The following is a 19,377-nucleotide window of genomic DNA, read 5'->3' on the forward strand; positions in this document are numbered from 1 at the left end:
AGTAGAATCCTCCTGCTTTTGATGCAGAGCAGGTCCTGCAGCACTTTTATCTGGTTATTCAGTAGTGGGAAACTGCCTCATCCTAAAGGACGCCATCTTGTTTTCAGATAAATGGAAAAATTGCTGTTAAATTTAGGAGATGTTTAGCACTGAAATGATCATTTTTTGCACTCTTGTTTTCCTAGGGATTCCCCTCTTTGTATTTCAAATACAGCAAAAGGATTTTGATTGCTTTTGTTTTTGTGCATCTTTAATGAAGATTTTCTTACTTTAGAATATGAATTGTCTTCATATCATAAGCAAGGTGAGATTTGTGGTGATGAGTTTTGAAGAGTCTATATTTTGATGCTTTTCCTAAACCACACAAAAATACTTAAAAGTTCTTCTGCTACATGTTAGGACTCAGTCTTCGAGCTTGTCACCCTTTTGGCTAGTCCTTCAAGAGCAAGTGTTGACCTCACGCTACATACCCAGCTGATCATCTGTGGGAAAATGTTTCAAATGTTTAATCAGCTATCAAAACAAATGCATCAGGATAAACATATTAAGCTTTCAAACTCCAACAGAGATGACCACTGGTAATTGTAGAGTCCCTTTAACAAAAAGCTGGAAATAGTGCAATGTTAAAGATCTTTATCGAGCCTTCACTTCCCAGTTCCTAATTAGATGGTTATATGTATAAAAAAGAAGGAAAATAAAAACTTCTGGCTCTGATTCATGGAACCAAAACTGCTAGAAAAATCTGTCTTTTGTTTTTATATCACTTCCAGCTTTCTAGACAGCATATTAGCTGAGCAGGATAGACTAAAGGAGAGATCCCTTAGAGAATATAGGTGGGATAACCACAATAAAATTTTACACTCCGTACAAAAGGTAACCACTTATTTTCTTTTCTCAGAAGAAAAAGATGGCAGATCTTCAGTGATGTGTCTTAAGGATTCCTGTTCCAAAAAACCTATTTAGAAGAATGAATTGATCTGTTTTCCCTTGACCTCCATCCCCCACACCTCCAACTAGATTTTCTTGTCATAGTAGCAAGCTGAAACAGATTGTCCCCATTTGTTTGGGGGATATAAATTTGGTATGACTGCATCATTGCCAATTTTCCATAAAAATAGGAATATCATTAGGGGCAGAGAACAGAGCTTAAGACTTTTTTTCTTCTATTAACAATAAGTTTTCATCATATTGCTTCTCTTCCAAGACTCTCTCTGTACTTCATAAATGTTAATGAATTTACATTACAACAATGCAGTGAAGAAGGTGAATATTATCCGCATTTTACAGGTGAAGAAACTAAAGTGCAAGGTGGCTTGTGTGAGATGTATCAGGAAGTGTGCAGCAGAACTTGAGTAGGACCCAAGTCTTCAAACACTATTTTGTGCTTTAATCACAGAGGGTAAAATTTCCAAAAGTGTCTAAGTGACTTTGGAGCCTAAGTCCATGGCACACAGTTCAGCATCTTAGACATGTACTTTGAGAATACAAAGTACTGCAGATACCTTGTTGAGTGCTTGAATACTGCAGGGTGATAAAGTTTGGTGTTTCTACTAGTGACCACTGTAACAGTAATCTTTCAGAAATTAAATGAGACAAAAAGATTGTGGGATTATTGCAACTTTTTTCATAGTCCCAAAATGATCAGAGATTCCACTTTATTTGGGAATTGAAGAAAGTCAGTAGTTGATGGTGGTTTTTTAAGATGTTCATATTGCAGTTTCTTCATCCACCCGGTCAAGCTAGATATCTACTTCTAGTAAACAAATGTACAGGATGCCTACTTCAACATCCTTAGAAAACCATCAGAATTTGCATCTTTTGATCAGCATTTTCAGTTTATTTCCATGATGCTGGCTTCCATCCTAAGATTAAATACAGGTTGAACCTCTCTAGTTTGGCACCCTTGGGACCTGACTGGTGCTCCAGAGAATTTGCCAAGCCACGGGAGGTCAATGCGGAGTGCCAGTGGGTCTCCATAGGTGCAGGAAGTAGGGTTGCTCGGGGCTGCAGCCTTCCCAGAGGTTCTGATGTCAGCCCCAGATCCCAGCCACCAGCCCCAGTTGCTCCCCCTCCTTCCTGCAGCTTGAACGCTGCAAATCATGTGTTCGCGTTGCTCCAGAAGCGCTGGGACGGAGGAGGAAGTGTTGGTAAGCGTAGGGCTGCCGGCGCTCAAGAGGCGCACGGGGAGGAGGGCAGAGAGGAGAGCTTGGTGCTGGTGGATGCTCTGCACCCACTAATTTTTCCCTGTGTGTGTTCCAGCCCCAGAGCACCATGGAGTCGGCACCTATGCTGGACCATGGATGTTGCTGGACCAGGGAGTGCCGGATTAGAGAGGTTCACCCTGTACAAAGATTACATGAGGTGCTGTATTGGGGGAGAAGTAGAGAATATCCTCTACCCTCAAATGTATATGTCTGATAATGCAATGCACGTGGTAGCTGATAATTTACCTTAAAAAAGTCTTTTTTACAACACACCAGTTTCAATATTCTTTCAGAAGAGGACTGGTTTCTTTTTGTTTGTTTTTATTTTTACTGCTAGCAGACAAGACAAAATTCCTTAGGTAACTGTTTCTCCCAAACTCAGAGAGTTTCTGATCTTTTCACAGTCCACTATTGGGATTGTTTGGCCAGATTCACCAAGACATTTCTATTTTCTTTCACCCCTTTCCCAACTTTGTCTCAGCGACCTTTCTTGAAATGGACCAACTATCGCTTCCGCACCTCACTGGCCTATCCTAAGTAAATTGATTTTGTGATGGAAATCTGACAGATTGGTGGAAGGAACCAACCCGAACAATTTGGAAACTTGGTGCAGAGCAGCTATCAACCATTTCATTATCATGAGTAAGAATAGTAGTAACAGCTGAGGGCCTTGCACACCCTCTGTGGGGACCTTGTGCATGTGGATCCATGTCATGCCTGATCTACTCGCTGCTACCCTACTGTGCTATGCCACTAGCTGCCCAGGTTGCTGCAGAAAGTACCAACATGGTCAGAGCTCCAGAGCATGCAGGGTCAGAATTCTCATGGCCAAGAGTTAATTGAATCACTTTGGCTTACAGCTTTTAAATTTATGGAAATGTTTTTCTGTATCTCTTGTTCTGCTGGTATATGGTTGTGTGAACTCAGTCTCGATAGGTGCTGCTAGATATGCTACTTACGAGTAGGAAACATATTTTGGGGAAGTATGTTTGAAATTATCCTGCTTTGCAATGTAAATTACTGAGATCCTTTCTGGCACTGACTTTCTTACTGCACTTGCCCATAATGAGGAGTTTGTTGTCCTATTCAAGACACTTCCAAGATCACAAATTTGTTCATGAGTTGCTATATAATAGAAATAGATATTGAAAATGCTCATCTAGGTTGATGGGAAAAGTTGTGTACAAAAATTCTGAGGAATATGTTCTATGGGAAAGAAAATTTCTGTGCAGAATGTTCTAAAATGCCCGAAAGAAGAGTAGAGCAATATGTAAACATGCAACAATTGAGCATTAGTAATTTTTTCTTGGTCAGGAGAACTAGAGTAGTGTTTCACATCTACACTCCTTGTTGATAGGTCAAGAAGCTACAGTAACCCTATGGTCAAATCATCATCTTTCAGAAATGTTGACTATCCAGGGGAAAAAAAATTCAGCTAGAAATCAGATTTAACTTTAAAGAGAATTGCCCCACACTTAAAGCCCACACTGATTGTTCATTGCAAATAAGGTTTGATGATTCTGCCTCTTCTAAAATATAAGCTGGAATTCCAGTTTGTTTTCTAAATTATGATGGTGATTTAATTGCTGAACCCATGCAGGGTGCTGTGAGACCTACAAAATACAGAGGAAAGCACTATTTTTTTCCCCCAAGGAGCTTGCAATTCAAAAAGATGAGCTTCCAGTCTAAAATGAATAATGTCTGTAGCTGGGCCATCACTAGAGTTTTTAAATAAATTGTTAAAAATGTTAAAGTAAAAAAATTAATCTTCCATGATATAAAATGTATACACTTATGAATAAAAACAGTTCTCCCTCCCATATCTTTCCATGGAGCACTGAAAATGCATCAGCAGAAAACCATTAACTTAACTATTTTACATTTAGAAATAATTAAACTCACTTGAATTTGTCAACAGGAGGAAGGTGGAGAATGATTATGAGGCTCTTCAAGAACGTCTCAATACGTTGCCTGATAAACTGTCTTATGATATCATGGTACGTACAGTATAGTTCATTCAAAATAATGGACTAATAGTTTTAGTATCTGAGGTTACTGCACTGGCAGTGAAGTATATTATTCAGGTTTACCATATAGTACTTAGTAATGATACATTAATTATAGTAATAGTTAAACCTTTGCTTCTTTTTCTCTTTTTTTTCAAATCCATAATAAATTATAATGTTACTGACAATCGAGAACTGATGACATAAATGTTAACAAAATATGTCATATTTGGTATGCAAATCTATTATACCGAAAACTGTAATTATTACTGAAATATGGTACTTAGTCATTTCCTGTTAGTCATAGAAAAAACAGGCCATAATATTTCCTGATTCACAGAATTAAACTGTGCGACATTGGTTTTTATTAAAAAGGTGGTGCTAATTGTTGTTTGAATAATTTTCACATGCACATAGTGAGTTCTTGTGCTTTGAGTCATTCCTATCAAGAATACTTTAGCCTTGAACATCCACCAGAATTCAAGTTCCTGACTTTACAAAGTTACGATTTCCTTGTCTGAGGCTATTTTATGCCTAATTCAGAATACACTTCGAAAGGGACTGCATTGCCCAGTGAATTGGTAATGGGATACAGAATCATTTATCTCTAAGAGATCACTTCAGAACTACTAAATAAAATTAGTAACTATCTGCAGGTTAGGTGACATATCATAATGTGAAGCAAACGGGTAGTTTCAGTCCACTTCTAGATACATCTCACGTGCTGCTCACTGGCATTCAGGTTATCATTCTCAACAAGGGAAGTCAAAGGCTAAAGTGAACATGAATACTGAACTACATTTTCACACAGGTTTTGGGAATTGTAGGGCATTGGTGAGCTACCTTGGTAGAACAGACGTATACTGCCTGTTTTGTGGATAAAGAAAAGACACATGTTATCAGTTCAGCACCTATCCACAGCATTAACTTTACTGGAAAGGGGTGTGTGTGTATGTATGTGAGAGAGAGGGTGTGTGTGTGTATATATATGTATATATACACACACACACAAATAAAATGTGGAGCATTTGCTGCTAACTTATACCTGAGAGCAAAATGGGTATGCAAAACAGTGCAAAAAACACCACACTCATCTGGATATAGTTTTTGTTTTAAAGTGACAGTGTCAACTCACATTTGCAGTTTTAAATGTATATTAACAATCCCTATCCCTTATCCAGCTGTCTGCCTATATTTTTAATTTTATACACAATATTGCTTTTGGGTGTGTGTAAGTGTTGCAAGCTGTTGTTTTGAAGGCCTTTGTAATTTCAGCCTGGGAGAGTACATCTTTAAGAGGAGTATCCTCCACAGAATCTTTCCTCAAGATAGTCTCCCACCCCTCGTACCCCCCACTCTCCAATATGTGCTCCAGGGATTGCCACCTAGCGGCTTTTCCTTCTGGAGAAGAGGAACTACCATGAGAGGAAGAGAATATATGGTCCAAATTCCCTGCACTAGGATATGAGGGATGAAGGGGTGCTGTTCCTGCCCTCAAGAAGTGAGGGAAGACGTTGATCCGGGAAGTGTGTCTGAAGTGAGGAGAAGCTGATCCAAAGTTTCAGAGTGACAACTTTCTCCTCTGGTGGAGAGTTACTTGACTACAAGCTGAGCTAGGTGGTAGCTGCTGGACTGGTTCCTCCTCCCGTTTCTTTTCAGCTGGATCACAGCTGATGGCTAACGTGTGACCTTCCCCCTTTGAAGTTGAAGACTGAATGAGAACCAGATATGGGAGATGAGGCTAGTGGGTGGGCAACTAGTACATCAGAGATAGGGTTAGTGTGGGGGAGGGTCTAGTGCTCATAAGGCATGAGTGGGCCTAGCTGAAGTGGGTGGTTTGGGGTCTGCCTGTGGCTTGTGTGTAAAGTGAGCTGATGTCTGGAATGAGTGGAAGGGTCATAAACATAGTGACATGTCTACTGTAAACTTTAAGAAAACGGGATACACACTTTTAAGAAACATGTCTTAAGTAATATAATTTATTTGCCACTAATTATTTATTCCCATTGCCAGTACTCAGATTTTAAACCATTTATTGCTTCCTGTTCCTTTGAGTTATTAGAGGAAGACATATATGACTTCTAGAACATTGATTGAGGATGATGTATCCTCACGTTGGTGAATGAGAACAGGAAGTGTGTGGAGTAGTAAACAAACTCTCCCACTCTACAGGAGTACTGGCAGGTAGCAACAATCTTAGGCTGGAGACAAATTTAATTTGGGGAAAAATTGGGGTTTCTAAATATGGGGTAGTAACGCAGCTAAATAAAACAATTGATATTTGAATTGACTGTTCCTTTAAATAATATTTTTGTTATAAATCTGAGCAACGTTATACTTAACTGAGAAGTGAAAACATTTATGTGTAATAAATAGTTTACAGTCATCTAAACGAGATACAATATTTTTATTTTAAAAAACCTAAGTAGTAATATAGTATGACTTTTTGTTTTCCTGTCCGCATCCATTAGTACTTAAGTTTTATGCCTCAGAACAGTTTTCTGGTTAAATATTAACCTGTTCTGTTTACTATAAGTACAATATTAAATTCAGACTGTGATTGGGATTCAGATCTGGTAGTTTGAATGTTTATCATGTGTTTGTCATTAAATAGCTGTGCTATAGAATTTTGAGTCCTTCTAACCCTGGTTGAATTTTAATTTATTTGTTTGGCTAAGTGGTCATTAATGACCATCTAATTTAATTTTTAATAGTGGTTTTTAGCTGTTTGCTTTCTGACTTTGACAGGTACCTTTTGGTCCCCTTGCCTTCATGCCAGGAAAACTTGTCCATACCAATGAGGTCACTGTTCTGCTTGGGGACAACTGGTTTTCCAAATGCTCAGCTAAGCAGGCCATTGGCCTGGTTGAGCACAGGAAAAAACGTATGTATATTTATAAACAATTATTATTTAAGAGTCAAAATTATTAGCTCCATACTAAAAATATGTAGAACTGGAGGACACAATTTTTAAGTATTCTTTGACATTGCATTTCTTTTAAAGATATATAGATCTGGTAGTATGATTAAAAAAAAGTTTAAGTAGCTTTTACAGACTACAGTATTTGGTTTGATGAACTGACTTAAGAAAATCTGGTTTGAAAATAATTATCTGTGCAGCACAGTTCTATAAGATATCAGGTAAGAATGGGAAATATAGTTTGTTTTATTTTGTTTTGTTTTTTTAAGCACTTATCAAAACTAGGCACTCTAAAATAAAGAATTTTGTAACAATTTAAACTTATACCAAAATCCAGTTGTAGGTGTTTACATTAGTAAGCCAACACAAGATGATCAATCAAAGGTTATTCAGGTATAAAATTAAACCTGTAAAAACAAACAAACCATTCTGTTAAAATCAAGTGTTCGCAAACTTTCATAGTGAGGACTGTTTCTACAGACAGTCTCTTGGACACCACGTTTTCCATTTGTGATCATGTTGACCACCTCTTTTTCAGCGCAGTTGCTTACATGAAATAGTAATAATAAGAAAATATTTATTTCTTTTAACTTTAATATGCAAATACTTTATTCTTTTTGAAAAAAATGAATCACACTCTACTTTTGCTCTTCATTTAATCTCTCTCTCTCTTATGTGTGCTGCTTGTCTCCCTCTGCATGTTCTTCCCTGGCACGTGGTTTTCTTCTCTTTTCCTTCTCTGGACATGCTGCTTAGTTTCTTTTGCTCCATTCTCCTGGGAAACTCCACTTCCATTGGGGGCAAGCAGATCAAGTACCACTGTATGCTCCTGTTTCTTTCCTCCTTTTATGTAGCAGCAGCCTCTTGTAAAGGCGGCTGATTGACAGTTCATTGTCTCCAGCTAGTTTTACTTACAGACTCTTTGCTTTAAAGAGCCTATATGTCTTTAGAGGTGTTTGGAAAGGGGACAGCCAGCTATGTGATCAGTCAACTTTCTGGACCACCAGCAAGTGTTCTTCACACCACAATTTAGCCTGAAATATCACTGTGTAGAGGTCAAAGAAGGAAAAAAGTAAACTTCAATTTTAAAATGGGCACCTTTTAGCTATGATTAGCATTTTATATATCAGTTTTACTTCAGAAAGTTTTGTAATCTGCCTTGTAATGAAAAGACATTCAGACACCAGTACTTTTCAGTACTTTCATTTACTCTGGTTAGTGATCCATGTTCCTGCCTATAGTGGAGAACCAAAGAGGCTCCCCCTCTCTGTGTGGTTTAATTGATGTTTATAAATAGTAGGCATGCATATATGAAAATAAATTTCTTGTTATCTTACTTTAAACAATTCTTTATGAAGAGTTTTAACAAATAAAGGTAATTTGTATTTTATCTGTTTTTATTTCTTTATCCTGTTATCTGGGAATCACATAGCAACAGTTTCTACATATCAGGGAAAACTTCCTTCTTCTTCACCATAACCTATGTTACTTAATGTGACTTCTGCTAGATCTGAAATCCAGTTTCCTTTTCTGTTATATCTTACCAGTGTTGCAGGATATTTTTGTCACCACTAAACTCAGTGAAACTCAATTGATCTTTGCATATAGATGTCTGATAACACCAAGTACTCTGCAAGAACACATGTGCTAGTAGATGTGAGATTTTTTTTTTTGCTGATCTTTTAAATTGCATTAGAATATGAACTCAGAAGTTTTAAGTTCTTTTGAAGCAAAATAGTGAAGGATCTCTAGATGTAAGTACTCCATTCTGACAATGTCTCAAATATCACTTTTTGTCCTTATGATGATTGCCTGTGGGAGGCTCCAAAACAGTGATATTAACTAAAAGCTTTCATTTCAAATATTAAGTACAGTTTCTGTATAAGAGCCTTATTAACATACATGACACAAAAATAGGAATTCTTTTCTGTTGATATAATCACCCATGAAAATTAAATACATGGAAACACAGACTTATGAAATTCCTTCAACCATTTTCTAGTAAGATGAAGCAACTAAAAATAGAATTGTAAATAATTTCCCTGTTTTAGCTTTTCTGCTTTTTAAAAAATGATATCTTAGATACATAAAATAATTGCAGGCCATTGGTATAAAATGTGAACTAACCACTGGTGACACCTTATAAACATGATCAAGTGTTACTTCATAAAACCGCGCGTGCGGTTGTTTTAATAGGATAGGTCTCATTGGTTTCAGTGGGATTTTTGTATGTTATAAAAGTGGCTTCATAATTTACAGTGTGATAAATATTGGCATTATCATATTGGTGCATCATTGTTGGATTCCAATACCCCTTTTTTTGTTTCAGACACAACATTTATCAGGACTAGGTCCAACCCCATGGGAAAAGAGGAAAAGCTGTTTCAAGGGATCAGATTCTTGCTGTCTCAAAAATGATGGGCAGTAGCAGTAAAGTCCCAATTCAACAAAGCCTGTGCTTAAGGCTAGCACATGCTTTCAGTCCTTTGCTGAGTTAGAATTAAGGTCAAATGTGCAACAGTATAGGAGAGATTCAAGATGAAATCTATTGTGATTAAAATATGGGGATTTCTATTGATGATTTTTTTCTTCTAGGACTTATACTTTATGTAATTGACAGTCTCATACTCATATTTCCAAACACTAGGGGTTTTTTTTGTAGTATTGGGTATTTTTAAGTTAAAAGATAAATAGAATTTTTGACAATACAAATTATTTTCTCACATTAGCATTATAAAAAGAAGATGCCAGATATATATCAAATGATACCAGCAGAATAGTGTCAAGATCATTAATATTATGGGTAAAAGTAGGATATTTTTACTGTTTGTAAGTTAAAACAATTACTTATACATTAAATCATTCCCTTTTCTCTTTACTAATAGCCTTTAAACTAGTTCTTTAAAAGAAATTGTTGGTTAAAAATGTTGCAGGCACATCTTTTGTCTCTCTCAAACAGAGAAATGCCCAAGTACAACAGAAGAATTTATCAGTTGAAATTTATTTAATGAGTGATTAAAGTATGACTGATATTGAGTTTTAAATTAAATGGTTTTAACTGAGATAACTTTAGAAAAATACTCATTTCAGTGCATGAACTTTTGTTGTTGTTAAACTTTTGAGTTAGACCTTGAGCTATTCAATAGTCTGATTGGTTGAAACAGATTTCAACTGTTATAACATAGGATAATTATTGTTCTCAAATGTTACTCTTTTCATAAAATATTGATCATGTCTCCCTGTATAGCATTTATGTGCATTGCAATAAATCTCTCATTTACTATACAACTATATGACATCCCTAGATGTTCAGATAGTTACAGAACATTTAAAAATCAAAACTAGATCTAATAAAGTTTGTAGAAAGACAAGTATATTTTTAAATTAAAATGTAATGAAATATAGTAGTGTGTACAATCTAATATTATAGGTAATGGTAACCACCTTACACACTTGCTCATGTATATAAATGAGAAGAAAAAAAGTGAAGTAGATTAAAGATACACATATACCAAATTCCATTATAATAAAAGAAATTAGCTTTTTAAGTATGTCACAGTTTAGCACAACAATAATACAAAAGTAGTTCTTTTTCTTACAATTATCTTGCTTAAGGTACTTCATAATATTTCTGTTCTCCTTAAGGCATGTCTGTATTGTTTCAGAATTGAAAGAGGGAATAAAGATTCCTTTTTGTGGATATGGGATTATACCCTTTACGTGTTTGTGATGATATAATTTAATTTCCTCCCTATATCAGTAATCGCATTAATTTCTTAAAATGGGGAAATTTTGATGACAATAGTCCCTGTGATAGTTACTATAGAAAGAAATTAAATAGTTTTTCTTGTAAATATTTGTGGATTAATTCAGTATGTTTGATATTCCAAGTGTCTGAATACTTTAAAAGGTGGGAAATTAAATCACAAGCACCACCCCCTCCAGAAAAAAAACCCAGAAACCCCCCCAAACCCGACAACCTAGAAGTGGTTTATTGTGTTAAAATCTGTGGAATAAAAAGGAAAAGTCTACTTAAAGAACTCTTGAACTGCTTAATGATTGTACTTCCAATATATGTAAGAATACCCTTGCAGTGTGATGCTGCAAATGAATTCATGAAATGAAAATACTGATTACATTAACATACAGTATTGTGATAGTACCCAATTGTAAATTGCAGTATGTAACCTTTAATACAAATATTTGTGTCAATCAAAATTGACCGATGTCTTAGATTGCAGTATTATACAGTATTTTTCAAAAATCATTGTTTGTAATAAGATAAGACCAGGCAGATAAGAGAAAAGGCTGAATTTGTTCATTATCAATGTTAAAAGAGAGAAAAATATTGCCTCTGATAAATAAATAAAATAAAAGATTTCCATTTTCTGTACAAGAATAGGTAGGATCTACAGGATCAACACCTTTATCCTTTCATCTGGGGTATGTGAAAGTATACCCCAGATGTATAAAACAAAACAGTTGACATTTACTCGTTCACCATTTTTTTGGGGAAAGAAGCATAAGAAGGTGGGTAATGTTATGGAAGAAAACTGTCCCTTGTTTTTCTTTATTAGCATAACAGTATTGATGTTTTACTTTTATTTGTTGATTTGTGCATCTGTGTCTATATGTCTGTTTAGATCTCCCGGTGTATTGCAGAATTACAGAACTTTTTTTAGTGGCTGCTTTTTAAAAAAAACATTTCACCTGTTTATTTGATGTATCTTATCACTTCCTCATTTATTGTTGTTATATAACGAACTGATTCTTGAGAACTTAAAGGCCCTAAAATTGGGCAGCAACTCCCAGGAGGCATTCAGCTTCTCATAGGACCATGGCCTAAGCATTTTAACCAATGTAAAGAGGAAGAGAGCAAGGAGGAAAGGTTCTTTCCAATCAGTGCTTGATAAATTCAGACTTTCCGAATATCAGTGAGGGAGTTGTCTACACAGAGTTCTTGTAAAAATTTGAGCCTATTTGTTTAGAAATCAATGTAGTTAAATTGGTGCATCTCCTTAATATGGATGCTGTTATATTAGTAGATGGACCTAAGAGGCAAATCTTAAAGATTTATTGTAATTGTTCAGATAAGAAGAAAATTTACCAACCACATAAAAGGTTTAAACCCAAAAGGAATCTTCGTTCTCTTTGAAGCTTGGAACAATACAACCCTAAAAAATGTTTGGTTGAATAGAGAAGAGTTTTGAAAAACATCTAGTACTGTAGGTAGGTTTTCAAAGCTACAGATCTCATTTGATTTTAGTGACCGATAATAGTCTGTTGAATTAATACCAGTTTTAATTTTAGTTATAAACCAGTTAAGGTTTCTTAAGTGCCAAATCCACCCACACAAATCTTTGAAGGCAAGGGAAGTAACAAGTTAAAGGAACCTTCTTTATTGTGCTTTAACACCCACTCATCACATTAACTGCTCTCTGCTCTCTCTTCCATCTCCAACATATTACGAAATAGAATACACTCATCAAATTGCCAAAAAAAAAAAAACCTTAACCCCAACCTCGGTAACATTAGCATATATTTACTGTGTATGTTCCTCAGTAATGTTAGCATGTATTTATTGTATATGTTATATGTGTGTGTTATATATGTATGACATGATATATTATTTGTTCATGGGTTAAGTCACATTAACTATATGTGATGAAGGGATCTAGACCTCTAAATATCAGTTGTACAGGAAGTTATACACTGTGGCTACACATCCAAACCAGTGTCTCCAGGGGAGACTTTCTTAAATTTTCCTTCAGCATTAAGCAAATGTACCTAAATCTATTTGTAGAAGGGTTTTGTGTGTTCACAAAGACCACCAAGAGATTAACTTGAAAAAAGCAAGGCAGACCAGTTGATACAGCTCCAATCCATTTCTGCTCTGTCCTGTTTCACATAATTTTAACCTTTCAAAGTAGACCAACCTGTTCTCACTATTCTTATCTCCTGCAGCCATTTAAATTCCAAAGTAACAGACAGAATCCAGTAGTAACCAAACTAGTGTCTGTGGTTCCCCAAATCCTTATAGACAACACTCCTAGGACATTAACATCGAACATAGATAATTACAGTTTGTATCCAGCCAAGTTAATTAACCCATTGAAACCAAAATGCACAAATCAGCATTCATGCCAGTTTGGCATTGTCGTGTCTTGTAAAAATTGTCTTCAGAGGGCTTTATTTCAACATGATAAAATGCATTCTCCTGCTAAATTATAAATTTTCTCCCCTTAAATCAGAGTTGGTAAGATTAAACAGAGGAAGTATCTTTAAAATGGCATTTCATACTATAATAGTAGGTTTGGAAGAATTAGATTTTTATTGGTAAATGTTGATTTTACTATAAACAAATTAATGAAAAAATTGCAAATAGGTAAAATAAGAAAAATATTGCTTGAAAACTTATAAGTTCTATTCTTGTATATTTTCACATGATGTTGACAATTTGTGGTTTTTAATGGTTATAAAGTTTTAACTTTTTGAATCTCAGCATCTACTATTATTAAAGAATTATTGCCTGACTCTGACCTTAATTTTGTGCAGCTGTGAAAATTTAAATCAATCAAATAGGAAAAAAAGCTTAAAAACAAACATTGATTTTTATCCATCAAAATTATAAACAAATACAGATAAAATTCTGCCAAGCCTAAACTAGGCCAGCTAAGGAATTCGTACTCAAAAAGTCTCTTCAAACTGATAAGATGGCTAAAGGCTGAGAACGAAACATAAAGAAAGCTCAGTTAGCAATTGGTTTCTGTAAATATTCACAGATTATGCAGAAGAAATCTACAAATAATGTTTTTTGATTGTAGCAACTTTTTCTCCTTTTCTCAGTTCTAGAAACCAGTCCTAGAAATTCCACCTTGTCTATAACACTAACCTACTTTTACTGAGTTGTTTAACTCAGGGCTTGTCTACGCTGGTAATTAGCAGTGCTTGCAACTGTCTTGCTCAGGGGTGTGAAAAAACACACCCTTGAGCAGAGCAAGTTGCAGCACTGTAAAGCATCAGTGTAAACAGTGCCCCAGCACTGGGAGCCATGCCCCCAGCGCTGGGACCTACACCCCTGGTTGAGGTGCGATGTGACCACACAAAAGCATGTTAAAGCGCTGATGATTTTTTAGCGTTGCCAGTGTAGACTAGCCCAAAGACATGCAAAGAATATTAGAATTCACCTGAAAGTCACGTCAGCCTTCCCTAAAATGACTCTGTGTGACAAAGTTGGACAACTTCTAGTTCAGTCCTTCTTCAAACCATAGAGGAGCTTGAGGAGGAGAAGGCTATGAAGCCTCACTTTAAGGACATGTTTTCTGTTGGTGCTCATTTAATAAGGAACTGCAAGTCTTTAAATGGATTGTTTCTATTTAAACCTGGAGGATTTTAAAATTCATATATATCATGGCCTGTACAAAGACTTTTAAAATGTATAAGGCCAAGTCTAAAGCCACAAAATTCTGTGCTCTGCTTCAGGGTTGCATGCACCCATTGTGCCATGAAACTGAGGCTTTGTAACTAACAAACTGAAGCATAAGAAGGGCCCTTCCTTTGAGTAATGGAAGATCTGTATCTTCTATCTATAATAGGAATCGGTATAGTCCAGTAGACTGACCACAGGATAGGGAGCTAGGAACTGCTTTATAATCCCAGCTATCCTGATTTATGTGTGGCCAAGGACAGATCACTTAAACTGTCTGTTCTTCATCTGTAAAACAGGAAAAAGTAATACTTACCTAGCTCACAGGGGTATTGTGTGGATTAGTTAGTGCTTGTACAGTATTTAAAATGTAAAGCACTATATAGGTGCTGAGTATTATTACATAACAGAACAAACTGTTGCACACTAGTGTGGCCACAAAGTAAAACTGAAACGTGGTTTTCAAGAAATAAAGATAATCTAGACAAAGACTGAAAACTAGTGATGTTTAGGAGATAGTTGAGCATTACATTTACTATGAATGTAAAATAAAAGCCTGAAGAAAATTGATCTCAAGCTAGAAATTTTGTATATTGGGACTGCCTTCAGGAACTGAAAACACAGATGGAAACATTTTGTGTAGAATCTATCGCCCACTTTCTTTGTTTTGGACTTGGAGGGTATCTTATGTATTGAAACAGCTACACAGTGTGTTGATAGGAATAAACTAATGAGCTAAAATAATGGATGTGAGAGGTGATTGTTGCAGTGTCTGTCACTGAGGAACAAGAAACTCTTGACAAAGTTGCTTTCAGCTAGACTTAGGATATTTTTTTGAAATAATGCGTCAGTTAGATGTGTGCTGTAGAAAGAACAAATGTGGATCAGTTATCAGAGGAGGACCAAAAGAGTTGATTGGCTTGACTAAGATAATTGCAATATTTATCTAATTGGTCTTTATTTATTTTAAAAGATCACTATGTTTGAAATATATATGTAAAAGTATTTCCTAGTTTGACATGGGTGCTATAGATACAACTTTGAAAGAACAACATGTAAAGTTTTTTTCAATATCTTTTGCAAGACTAACATAGTGGATTCTTTTTAAACTGTACTGTAAATCATTATATTTTCTAAGAACTTTTTAATATGATATGTTAAATTTTACAAGCAAAGTGGGCATATAAGTAAAGTTTTGTGAAGTAACAATGTTGGTAGTCATTGTGCTCCAATTTTCCCATCTGCTATATAATTTGTCCCAGTTAGTGGTCACAATTTCTCCTCTGCTGACCTATTTATTATGATTGGTTGTTTTTTTTATTATTATAGCGCCTAGGAGCCATAGTCCAGGACCAGGAACATGACCGCATTGTACTAGGCACTGTATAAACATAAAACAAAAAGATCTCTGCACCCAAATAGCTTACTGTCTAAGTATAAGATGAGACAACAGTTTAATTCAGACATATGGGAGAATATGAAAAATTAATAAGACTGTATTGGCCAGTATGGTAGGCAGTAGCGTCAGCAAACCAGCAACGTAACCCTAGTCAAGTTTTTTGTAGGCATCATGGCAGAGGAGAGTTTGAAGGACGATAATGATGTAGCTTTGCAGATGTTTACAGGGGGTTTCTCCCAAGTGTGTGGGGCAGCAGGATAAAGAGCATGAAGAGGCTTATTTGAAAATGTAACACGAGTGATGGAGACTGTTGTCATGGGCAAATCCTACGTGCATGTCAACACTATGATAGTGAATGAGAGATTATAGGTATGGTGGGGTAGACCTCAAAGTGCCTTGAAAGTGAAGCTAAGCAGCCTATTATGTTTGATGCAAAAGAAGGGGGATCAAGTGGAGGGATTCAAATGGGGAGTGGGGGAGGATATGGTCAAAGCAATGACCTAGCAATACTGTCTTTTCAGCAGCATTCTGAATGGATATGAGCAGTTCAAGGTGACATTTGTCAAGACCAGTAAAAGGATGTTGCAGAAATTGAAAAGTGATATGATGAAACCGTGGATAAGAGTGTTAGCTGTGTGGATGGATATGAAAGCCCATATATTAGTGATGTTATGCAAAAAGAATCTGCAGGATTTAGAAGTAGCCTGTATGTGAAGACCCAGATTGAGATTTGAGTCAAAGATGACATCCAGGATCTGAGTGACAGGCAGCGAGAGGGTGGTGGTATTGTCCACAAACATTGAGAAAGAAGGTGGTATGGGGTAGGGGATGGAGGGAAATTTTACGAGCTCTGTTTTAGCCATGTTGAACATGTAGACCTGATGGCTAGGCAACCATGTGAAGATTTCAGAGAGGCAGAGATTTTAGCTGGGAAAGAAGTGGACAGGTCTGGAGCAGAGAGGTAGGTCTCTGATTCTTCAGCATAGAGATGATGATTGAATTTATTTGGGATGAGATCACCTTATTTCTGGTATAGTGGGAGAAGAGAAGGGGACCAAGGAGAGCCCTGCTGAAGCCCCACAGAAAGTTGGATGCGAGAATGAGCAGGATACTCAGAAGAGCATGCTGAAGGAGTCATTTGAGTGGTAGGAGGAGAGCCAAAGAGGAGAGAGTCATGAAAGCCAAGGGAAAACAAGATTTTATCTTGTTTGGAATGCTTAGCAACTCTCAGGAGAGGGACAGAGTAATTTTTATTTTGAAAACTCAACTTCCAACTCTTTGTCTCTGTAAGTTATGACTGGTTCATTCTGTAAACATTATATGATTATTTATATGAATTTATTCAGCATCAATTTTGCATGGTGCTGTAATAATTGAGAGGCATGGCCTTTTCTCCAAAGAATTGTCATCATAATGACCTCAATTCTTAAGTAGTTACAGTTGCATGCCTTCATCAAGAATTATAACTCTTTGCAGAATCAGTCTCTGAACTTGAGAAATGTACAATAGAATACTAAAGATAACTGACAAAGGAAAATACAAGGAGGGGAACGAGAAGAGATAAAATGAATAAAGTGTGAGTGAAGATATTGTGAGAAAATTTTATTCTTTCTGATATTTTGAAATAGAGATTGAAGCCAAGCAAGAAAGGAAATGTAAAAATCGTAGGAGTAGAAGTCACCAGTGAAAAGGAAGGGAAAAGAAGTAGCTTTTGAGTATGAATTTGAGGAAGAGAAGTGAAAGTGCTTAGCATACCAAAGGAGAGATGGATTTATAATTTTAGGTGTTAGAGCAGCATGAAAGGAGAGCCAAGGACAAAAGTTTGAGGAGGGGACAAAGGAAGAAACAAAACTAGAAGAGTTGGCAGAATGGAAGATGTGGGAGTGAGGTAAGGAGCAGAAGATGTAGAGCAGTGATACTCAGTCTGAGGCTCGCAAGTTGCAAGTGGCTCTTTAATGTGTCTCCTTCAGCTATTTGCAGCATACAGTATTAAAACACTGTATGATTTAATTATTAACCTATCTAAGTTATTAATCAATCAGGATGCTTTTACTATGTTATTTACCAATTATAGTTAATAAAATAATAATACATGGTCAGTTAGTTTGTTGTTAGAAAAATAAATAATATAATATATAAACTAAATATTTCCCCTGCCATTGTTTAAATATGAATATAAAGTACTATAGTAAATGAAATGATTAATTTACACTACTGTGACTCTTTTGGGTAATGTTGATGGCTAATTTGGCTCCTGAAACATGGTGGTCTGAGTATCACTGATGTAGAAGGATAAGATCTGTGTGGATCTGGTTAAAACACCCAAAAAGGGAAGAAGAATAATCTGAATTTTATGTGCAAATCACAGTGAGACAGTAAAGGACTGGAAGAGGAGGATGACCTAGTGAAAAAGAGATTATTTTAACTAATATATTTTGGTTAGATGGATGAAGGTTTTGGGTAGAGTTCCATGGTCTAATGAATGTTATTTCTTCCATGTTGAAAAGCCTCCCTCATTACTTCAGTAGAATATAACTGCTGTATGAGGTCATGGTCACAGAAGGAAAGATTATCTCTTAGGTAGATACAGGCAATCTCATGGAGGTCTTTGAATATCAGAATAATTTACCTTGAACTTGCACTGTGTGTTGAGTGGGGAGCCAGTGCAAAGAGTAAAGCAGTGTAATTCATAGGGCAGGTCTACACTACGGGGTTAAGTTGACTTAAGTTACGCAACTCCAGCTATGTGAATAACAATGCTGGTGTTGACATAGCTTAGGACGACTTGTTGCGGTGGCTACACCATGTTGAGTTGATGGAGACTTTCTCCTGTCAACTTACCTTCCCATTCTCATCCTGGTGAAGTCCCAGACTCGATAGAGCAATCTGCGGTTGATTTAGCGTGTCGTCACTACACCCGCTATATCGACCCCAGTGGATCGATCGCTGCGCCATTGATCCACTGAAAGTATAGACATACCCATCCAATGAAGTGGGTATTCATCCACGAAAGCCCATGCTCCAGTATGTCTGTTAGTCTGTAAGGTGCCACAGGACTCTTTGCTGCTTTGACATACCCATAGAGAGCTTTGCTGAGTACGTAGGCTGTGGATTTTTGTGCTAGTTGGAACCTTAGTAGGGGCTTCATTTGTAAATAAAAGTTGCAGTAACCAAGCCTGGATTGCTGTGACGAGATCTGTGGGATCTAATTGGATGGGGTACAATCTTCTGATCAGTTGCAGTAAGCAGAGGTAAGTGGGCGTTTTTACTTCCATGGCTATGCGGGTATCAATAGAAAGGAACATCCAGTTGTTGATATGCTCGCCTGGGATTTGGGACCTGAGTTCATTTTGTTTTGCTACAGACTTCTTCTGTGACATTGGGCACATCACCCATCTTTAAAATGGGGATAATAATATTTC

At 36.4% G+C, this 19,377-nt stretch overlaps 1 protein-coding gene across 1 annotated transcript in view; it reads left to right on the forward strand.

Moving 5' to 3' along the window:
• Window positions 1-19,377, forward strand: part of URI1 (URI1 prefoldin like chaperone) — a 58,757-nt gene that overhangs the window by 20,339 nt on the left and 19,041 nt on the right. Inside the window, 2 exon segments of the mRNA XM_030581316.1 lie at window positions 4,123-4,201; window positions 6,959-7,094. Of these exon segments, the coding sequence (XP_030437176.1) occupies window positions 4,123-4,201; window positions 6,959-7,094 (215 nt within the window).

Source organism: Gopherus evgoodei, chromosome 12 (assembly GCF_007399415.2).
Source record: "Gopherus evgoodei ecotype Sinaloan lineage chromosome 12, rGopEvg1_v1.p, whole genome shotgun sequence".
NCBI lineage: Eukaryota > Metazoa > Chordata > Testudines > Testudinidae > Gopherus > Gopherus evgoodei.